Below are 8992 nucleotides of genomic sequence, written 5' to 3' on the forward strand. Positions count from 1 at the left end.
TCCCCCAGCTGGAAAGGCCGGGGGTGCAGCCAAGCCTGGCCGCCTAGCTGACTGGCAGTGGGAACCCTCCGCAGATGAGCAGCGCTGGCTCTGCAGCAGGGACACAGGCTGGGATGGCACATGGGTCACATCTTTCCCGAAGACTGTCCCCAGGGACTAGCAGTTGGCGTAATGGCTATGTCGCTGGACTCCCATGTAGTCGACCGTGGTTCGAATCCCGGACCCGGTGGCTTAAACTCACACTGGCTGCATGTGCGTGCATGCCCGAGATCCCGAGAGGAGAATGGAGGAGAAGGGATTATGGTGTGGCCATCCCTCCTGGGGGTGATTTCTCGCTTTCTCCCTTTCTGTCTGTCTCTCTGTATCTCTGGTGAGCACACGCACCCCATGACAAAAATCTCTCCAAAAAATAATAATAATAATTTTGATGAGGACTTCGATGTAAATGAAGAACTTGTAAGTTGGATGAGAAGTGATTTATTTTTTTTAAATTGCTTGAGGGTGTGTGCACTTATCAGAGAGAGAAAGAGTGAGAAAGCATCCCCCAGTGGAGTGTGGCTGTGCTGCAATTCGTTTTCCTCTATTTTTCCATCTCGTTGGGATTTGCAACATGCAAATACATGTGCCTGGCTGGTTTTTCAAGCTGACAGGACCAAGTTTCCAACTGTGGTCGGTCACTCAGGGCAAGGGCTGGCAGCCTGGTGGTGTCCCCTGGAGAGCCTCCATGAAACCTAGCAGGTGACAAGCAGTGAAGCGGTCATCTTGCACCCCGTGGGTGGCGGTTCGGCTTTTAGGTCAGTGCCTCACCTTTTCATGTTTAGTGTGGAACTCAGGCTGGCCAGTGGTGTGCAGGCCAAGGTGCGCGATTCCATGTGTGCTTTGTGCGCCAGATCTGGCAGCTTGTGTGTGCGCACGTGTGCATGCCCAAATCTTGAGGGGCTGGAGGAGAAGGGATTGCCTGGTGGCCCTCCCCGAGGTGGTTTCTCAGCTCCCCGTAGCAAATTAAGAACCGTGTGTGCGTGTGTGTCTGTATTAGTTCTCCCGATCTGGGATCTGATGCCCACTGGCACTTGGCCGTCTGGGTGGGAGTACCCGGTGGGAGTGTCTCCTGCTGTGGTTGGAACGCGTGGGCGGGAGGACAGGCCCCAGGGCCACGTCTGTTGGGGCCTGGGGAAGCCCAGCCTTGAGCTGGCGCCTGTGTGTTTCTGAACGACCCCACGTCCCGGCCTGCTCTGTGCCTTGCCTGGTAGCACAGCTGCGTCTGGACATGCCCAGCCGTGTTGGCAGGGCCACGTGTGTGAGTCCTGGATTCCCGTCTGAAGTGCCGCTGTGGTCGTGGCTCACATGCCGTGAACGGTGATCCCACTGTCCCAGGCCCGGCCTGGGCCCCTGCCAGAGCGTGTGCAGAAGGGCCAGGTAGAGGCCTGCCCTGAAGGAGTGGATGCAGTGGGGAAGCCCTGAGCAGACAAGGGTACAGACAGTCGCATATGCAGAAGGGCCAGCTGCTCTGGTGCCCAGCCTTCCTCACGGGGACCCCAGGCACTCTGGGCATGTGTGCACTTAGTGTGGGTGGCCACGGCACCAAGAACAGCTGTGTTAGTAGTTCTGGGTTCTGCTGGTGGGACGCGGGAGCACCTTTGACCTCTGCCTGCAGACGTGTTTACACGCTTCCTCTGCGCTGGTGAGGGTTTGCAGGTCCGAGCGTCTTTCCATTTAAGTCGTGAGTGTTTGGTCATATCTTACTGTGGGCTTTTTTATGTTTTATTTTATTTTATTTTTTTGCCATAGGGCACATGCGCTGGCCAGAGAGACAGAGACTGAGAAAAAGGTGACCGTGCTGCAGTTCTTCCTCCATTCTCCTCTTGGGATTGTGGGCATGCAGACACACGCATCTGGTGTGCGTTTCAAACCACTGGGCCCGTTACTTGAACCATGGTCGGCCCGTGGGAGTCCAGTGATGTAACCATTATGCCATCTGCTGGTCCCACGGGCATTAAAAAAAAGTTATTTAATTTTATTTATTATTTTTGTTTGGGGAGGGGAAGAGAGGTTTTCTGACTTAGGACGTGTGCACTGGCTGGGGTGAGAGAGAGGGACATGCGGTGAGACAGAGAGTGAGAAGTCTCACTCCAGGGGGGTGGCCACACTGCGGTCCGTTCTCCTCCATTCTCCTCCCAGGATCTTGGGCACGCATGCACACGCACCCAGTGTGAGTTTGAAGTCACCGGGTCCGGGACTTAAACCAGCCAGCCATGTGGGAGTCCAGAAACATAACCACCATGCCATCTGCTGGTCCCTTATTATTATGGTTTTTAGAGAGGTTTTTACTGTAGGGTACATGCACTCGCCAGAGAGGCAGAGACAGAGAGACAGAAAGCGAGAAATCACCCCCCAGGGGTTTGGCCCCACTGCAGGCCCTTCTCTGTGTTCCTCTCGGGGTTTGGGGCACGCACACATGCCTGCCCGGCGTGCGTTTTAAGTTGCCGAGTCTGGGACTCACACTGCTGTGGGCCGTGTGGAAGTCCACGATGTGACCATTACACCATCAGCTGGTGCAGGCACAGGGCACATGTGCTCGCCATAGAGGGAGGGGGAGCAGGCTGTGCTTCTGTGTGCCGCGTCACCAGCGCAGCCGGCTCCGAGGGGCCGCACCCTCCGCATGGGGTCGCCTTGGTCCTCTGGCGCCAGGCGTGCCTCTGCTGAGTGTGCCGTACACGGAGCTCTGCAGTCTCCCGTCTCTCGCTCATCAGAGTGTTTGAGCCAGTCCATGTTGTTGCTGGCTCAGTTTGTCCCTTACGTGGAGTGGCATCGTCCCCTGGTGTGGACAACGCAGGTTTGCTCTTTGACTGGGAGGGTACCGGGTCGTTTCTGCCTGTTGGTTGCAGGCAAGCCTGCAGTAAGTGCCGTCACGCACTTGTCGGAACCCGCTCACCCCATAGATGCCCCGAGGGCAGAGTGGTCGCAAAGTAGGCATCTCACTTTTTTAAGCTGCTGGGTCTGGGCCTTGAACCGCAGTCCACTACGTGGGAGTTCAGCTATGTAACTATTACACCATCTGCTGGTCTCACTTTTTTTTTTAAAGAATTTTTTTTATCAGAGAGACAGAAAGTGAGAAATCACCCCCTGGGGAGGGGGATGGCCACGCTGCAATCCCTTCTCTGTCTCCTCTCGGGGTCTTGGGCACGCACACGCGCTGACAAGAGTTTCAAGCTGCTGGATCTGGGACTCGAACTGTGGTGGGCTGTGTGGGAGTCCAGGGGCCTAACCCTTACGCCGCCTGCTGGACCAGTCTACCGTCTAAGAAAGGCGTGGACGGCCTGTCAAGTCCCTTCCTTCCGACGTGCTCACACTCAAGGCCGTTGGGCCACGGGGCTCACTGAGCCCAGGAGGGGCCGAGGCCCTGCTGTGCTCTCGGACCACATGCGGGTCTTCGTGGGCGGACAAGCGTGTGGCCGCCACAGCCAGGGAAAGCCGTTGTGGGAGGTCAGGGACAGGGAGGGCAGGCGCCCAGGACCACGGTGGCCACTGTGCTGACGCACCGTCCCCACAGTGCGGCATCGTGCTGGGAGCCCTGCTCCTGGTCTTCTGCTCCTGGATGACACACCAGTCGTGCATGTTCCTGGTGAAGTGCGCCAGCCTAAGCAAGCGCAGGACCTACGCCGGCCTGGGTGAGCGCGGGGCCGGGCCGGGTGGCCGGGTGGCGCGAGGGCGGGTGTTCTGGCTGGGTCCGCGGCCTCGTCCCTCCTGCTCGCTCCTCCGCCACTTTCGGCCAAGTTTTTGGGTCTCCCTGTGTGTAAGTGGGACACAGCCCTTGGGGACCGGTGACCTTATTGCAGCGTCAGAGCCCAGCGGTGCGAAGGGCGCGAGCGCAGGTCTGCCCTGTGGCCCGCCCCACACCTGGCCCCCTCGACGTCGGGAAGTCCCCTCTGTCCCACAGGCCTCACGGCTGTCTCATCGTGCTAGTCCCCCTGGTGCCCAGCGCCTCTTCGGAGCTGCCGGGGGCACTTGCCGTGCTTCCCCACGAGGGGCCTGTGGGCAGCCCCAGCTGGGTCAGGGCCAGCTCGCCGGTGCCTTCTCCCTGCCCTCTGCAGCCGTCCCAGCTCTGGGGCTCCCTGGCCTGGACGTCAGCACACCAGCAGACGTGCTGCCAGCAGCCGGCCCTGTGGGGTGTTGGTGCGGGTGCCTGGTCCCCTTGTGAGGGCCATGGGTGCCCCAGTGTGTGTCAGGACTCCCTGTTCCGGTAGAGCTCGGGCTCTGGCCTCTCACTTGCTCCCACCACTTGGCGTCGGCACCTGACACCGGCTCCGCTCTGCCCATAGAAGCGGGGTGCCCTGTGCTTCGCCTCCCCGAGCTTGGTGCTGCTAGTCTGTCGTGACGGCCCCTGAGCTGAAGTTCACAGCCAAGCTGGCCCTGCAGAGAGGCGACTTGTCAGCCTGGGGTGACATGCACCTGTTGGAACCCAGGAAGCAGGTGCTTGGGAGACCCATGTGGCCACGGCCTGCAGGGCTGCCATACCCCAGTCTCCCGCCACCAAGGTCATAGCAGCGGCTGCGGCCTCAGAGCCCTGTGACCCTGGCCCCGAGGCCCTGGTTTCTGATAACTGCCTGCCTGCCGATTCTTCAAAGTCGTGGAGGCCCCAGGAAGTGAAACCGTGGGGCTGGGTGTGAAAAGCTGTGAGCACGTGGCTGGTGGCCCCCGCCCTTCGCTCTGCCAGCTGTGGCCTGTAACACACGAGCCTCTGCAGCCAGCTCGTCCCACCAGAGACAGCGGAGGTCCCAGAGTGCGTGAGCGAGCACGGACCGGGGGCATGCTCGGATGCACCCAGGCCTGTGGGTCTGGCCGGCTGCTCGCCCCGGCCGGCCCGAGTGGGAAGGGGCCATGTTGGGTGGGAGCCATCCCCTGGTACCTGCTGAGGCTGGGCCATCCCCTGCCTGCCATTCTGCACAGGGGCCTGGCATTTGGGCTGGCTGCGTCTGGGGACTAGGGGGGCTCTGGGTGGCCAGGACTCTGCAGCCTGCGTCTGGGGGCCGTGTCACGTCCCCGGTGTGCTGTCACCACGGCTTGCTTTGGTGACGCGTGGCCTTGGGCTGCTGCTGCTGACATGCGCTGGGGACCGTTGCTTTCAAACCTGTGGCCCAGGCCCCCGCTGGCTCCCCGTCCCCTCAGATTTGGAGGGTCCTGCCCGTGTGGGCTCCGTGCAGTGAACTTAGAGGTGTCCCGGCCGGCCGGCGGGAAAGGCACAGCCACCTCGGGGCGGTGTCACATCTGGTGCCAGCCTCCCGCTGTGGCACGGCGGGCGCTCCTTCAGCGTCCAGGAGCAGTGGGCAGTGGCTCTGCACTTCGCGGCCGGTGGCCAGACCTGTCCAGGCCTGGGGGATGGGATGAAGGGCGGGAAGCTGGGGCCCGTGCGTGCCCCTTTGTCTATCCCCTAGGAGGCGGCTGTGCCTTTGGCCTGGCCCAGCTGGGCTGTGCGGGCCTGCGGGGCGGCTGGGCCACCGTTAGGGTCCTGGGAGCTCCTCTACTGAGGCAGCTCTGCTACGAGTTACCGGGGCTCCTCACCCGGCTTAGAACCTCCCTTCCCAAAGTTGCGCCCGGACGGGGTTCGCTCGGCCTCCTTGCCGCCCCGGAGGATGAAGGGAGCACCTGCACATCCGCCTGGGCAGCCCGGGCTCTATGGCAGGCCAGACAGCACCACCTGCAAGCCCAGGAGCACGGCGCGGTGGCTCGCGTCCTGCTCTGTCTGCGCTGAGCCGGAGCCCAGCCCACCGCCCTCCGCTCGGGGGGACGCAGCTCGGGGGGACGCAGCCCCTCACAGGTGTCCCACTGACAGCCGCTCTCTCCCTTCCTCGAGCTAGCCTTCCACGCTTACGGGAAAGCCGGGAAGATGCTGGTGGAAACCAGGTATGTGCACCTGCCTCCCGCCCTGTCCCTTCGGCACCTGAGCTGCACAGGCTCCCGGATGGCTGCGGAAGTGACGTGTCTGCACGTGGTGCTGTGGGCACCTCCCGCTGGGGGACGCAGGAACTCCGCCCTCCTATGCCCTGGAGACAGCCCACGTCGAGGTCGGAGTCTGTGGGTGTCCTAGTAAAGCAGAAGTGGGAGGCTGGGGGACGCACACAGTGGCCCCCCTCCCGCCCACAGTTCACGGCTCCGACCAGCCCGGGAGCCGCCCCCGGCACTGCGGTGTGAGGGTGGCATTACACCCAAAGGTCATGCTCCTCTTCCTTTCATAAAAGCAGTCCGGGGTGCTGCAGGCATTTCAGTCCCTCAGGGAGCCGGGAGCGCGATGGGCAGCCCGCCCACAGGTGGTTGGCCGGCCTCCCCTGGTCTGCCGTGAGGAGCCTACGCGGCCCCCGAGGGACTACCGCAGGCCTCCCGTGGGAAGGGAAGTCACCACCAGGTGAAGGTTCACCTGGTGGTCCGTGTTCATGGCGAGCGGGCGAATCCCTGGGACACACCTGTCCTGGACGGTGGCGCTCCTGCAGTCACGTCTTCTCTTGGGCCTATCCTGGTAGTCTGGGGCCCGCAGACGCAGTGGGGTGGGGCTTGGCCTTCAGCTCTTCCCCTACGGGCTCCATTGGGCCACTTGGTTGCGGCCAGGAGGCATACTCCTGTCAGTCACTTGTGACCCGCTTCCCTCCTCGGCAGCATGATCGGGCTGATGCTGGGCACCTGCGTGGCCTTCTACGTCGTCATCGGTGACCTGGGCTCCCACTTCTTCGCACGGCTCTCTGGGTTCCAGGTGAGCACCTGTGAGTGCTCCGGTTCCTGGGAGGCTCACTGTCCTGTCTGCAGTGGCTCAGCAGATGCTCCGTGAGCCCAGGCCAGAGCAGTGGTCTGCTCCTAGCTTCCTTTGTGCCACTGCCAGTCTGGGCCCTTGGGAGCCGGGGCACGGCAGGCAGAGGGGGCCCTGGCCCATGCAGGACCAACTGCTGCAAGGGGAGCCTCAGGTGGCTGTACAGCACAGCTGTGGTGGGGCGGTGCAGCTGGAGCAGTGCAGCTCAGGGTGCTGCAGCTCAGGGCACTGCAGCTCGGAGGTACAGCTCAGGGCAGTGCAGCTCAGGGCACTGCAGCTCAGAGGTACAGCTCGGGGCGGTGCAGCTCGGAGGTACAGCTCGGGGCGGTGCAGCTTGGAGGTGCAGCTCACAGCTCAGGGGCGGACCGCCTCAGCCAGTCTACACACATGCGGCCAGAGTTCAGCTTTACCCTGCTTCCATAGCCCTGCAGGCACTGCCACCACAGTTGCCTGACTCTGCTCCTTGCAGCTCGCAGAGACATCTGGGTGGCATCCTTCACTCACCACCCCTGCCCCGAGGATCTCTGTGAGCTGGCCCTGCACGCCTTTCCTCCCCTGCCGGAGCGGAGCCTGGCTGCACCCTGTGGGGTGGGAAGGGCTGGCTGAGTGGCAGGCCCGCTGCTGCCAGGGTGTCTTCTCTTGAGGGTCCTTTGGCATTTGCTCCCTCCGGGTAGGAAGGGTTTCAAAGTAGGACTGGGTGGGGGTCCTGCCTGAGCAGGCAGTGCCAGGGGCCACATCCTCAGAGCGCCATGAGTGTCCCAAGGGCTCTGGCTGACCGGCCATTTCTGTGCCCTGCTCAGGCACTCGGTCACTCCTGCCCAGAGAGCACCTGTCGGCTCTGCCCAGGGCCCGGTGTCCCGCCTGTTAGTTCTGTGGGAGTTGAAGGCGAGACAGCACTGGCTGTGTGGCCTGGCGGGGTCCCCATATGCCCTGTCCTTCGTCAGCCTCGTGTAGACCCTGGTGCGTCGTCGCCCCTCGCCGACGGTTGTTGAGGGCCTCCTCGAGCTTGGGCGCTCCCGTGCCAGGAGGCGTGGGTTTGGCTAACTACGTCCTGGGGACTAGAGCTCAGAGAGTGTGAAGGGTGTGTCAGAGGGTCCTGGTGGGACTCTTGTCCCTCGGGGTGCCCTGGCTCAGGGTAGGAGGCTGGAGAGTCTGCCTTGGCCACCGCCAGGCCGGGTTTCAGCCATGCCCAGGCCTTTGCAGGCTCCGTGACTGTAGCCCCGGTCCGGAGGCCTGGTCCATTTCTGGGGTCAGAATTCCAGGACTCCGGAGTGCTGGGTGGAGGGATGTGTCTGGCGGCTCCTGTGAAGGCCCAGGGCAGGGGCGCCCAGACCTCCTCCCCATGGGGGTGGCGGTTGTCCTTGTGGGGCATGGGTGCAGCCTTGTGCCGCCAGCTGGCCCTGCCTGGGTGCGCTGGCCTGGCCGCCCTGTGAGCAGGCTCCCCGCAGGTGGGCGGCGCCCTGCGCGTGCTCCTGCTCTTCGCAGTGTCGCTGTGCATCGTGCTGCCCCTCAGCCTGCAGAGGAACGTGATGGGCTCCATCCAGTCCTTCAGCGCCATGGCACTCCTCTTCTACGCTGTGTTCATGTTCGTGGTGAGTCCCGGGCTGGTCAGAGACGGCCTTCCTGCGGGAGCGGGCCTGGCAGGACGGCCCTGGGGGGCTGGATAGCCGCAGCTCCTGGCGGCCCTGCCTGCCCTGTGAGGTCTGCGTGGGGCGACCTTGGCGCTCTTCTGAGAGCCACACCCTGGCCGGGAGGGCCTGCCTATAGTGGGGACCGCCTTCTGTCACTGGCAGACGGCTTCTTCCGCCATGCTGCAGTGCCTCTTCCGCCACCCACCCCAGGGTGCACAGAAATCCCGCAGGGTGCTCTGAAGCAGGGCCTGCGGCACAGGCGGGCACTCGGGTGGGGTCCGGGAGGGTGCGGGCTGCAGCTGGGGCAGGGAGAGCTGCACACGTCAGCCTCCACCCCGCAGCGCTGCCTGGTGCCGTGGGACTCGGCCGTGCCCTGACCTGTTCCCGGCACTATGGCCCCCTCTCGGTGCAGATGGTGCTGTCCTCCCTCAAGCACGGCCTCTTCGGCGGGCGCTGGCTGCGGCGGGTCAGCTACGTCCGCTGGGAGGGCGTCTTCCGCTGCATCCCCATCTTCGGCATGTCCTTCGCCTGCCAGTCGTAAGTACCGTGGCTGGGGGGGGGGGGC

General features: G+C 63.2%; 1 protein-coding gene across 6 annotated transcripts in view; it reads left to right on the plus strand.

The window, feature by feature from the left end:
* SLC38A10 (solute carrier family 38 member 10) overlaps window positions 1-8992 on the plus strand; it is a 37863-nt gene that overhangs the window by 2290 nt on the left and 26581 nt on the right. For 4 of the 6 annotated variants that reach the window (XM_027770736.1, XM_006145659.3, XM_027770737.1 and 1 more), the window contains exons 2-6: window positions 3551-3668; window positions 5856-5901; window positions 6649-6742; window positions 8245-8388; window positions 8840-8964. In XM_027770736.1, the coding sequence (XP_027626537.1) occupies window positions 3551-3668; window positions 5856-5901; window positions 6649-6742; window positions 8245-8388; window positions 8840-8964 (527 nt within the window). Of the gene's footprint in view, window positions 1-3550; window positions 3669-5855; window positions 5902-5933; window positions 6063-6648; window positions 6743-8244; window positions 8389-8839; window positions 8965-8992 lie in introns of those variants that run through there. The other 2 variants (XM_027770739.1, XM_027770738.1) reach the window with 2 other exon arrangements.

The sequence above is a fragment of the Tupaia chinensis genome, unplaced genomic scaffold, assembly GCF_000334495.1.
Source record: "Tupaia chinensis unplaced genomic scaffold, TupChi_1.0 Scaffold000159_1, whole genome shotgun sequence".
Lineage (NCBI taxonomy): Eukaryota > Metazoa > Chordata > Mammalia > Scandentia > Tupaiidae > Tupaia > Tupaia belangeri.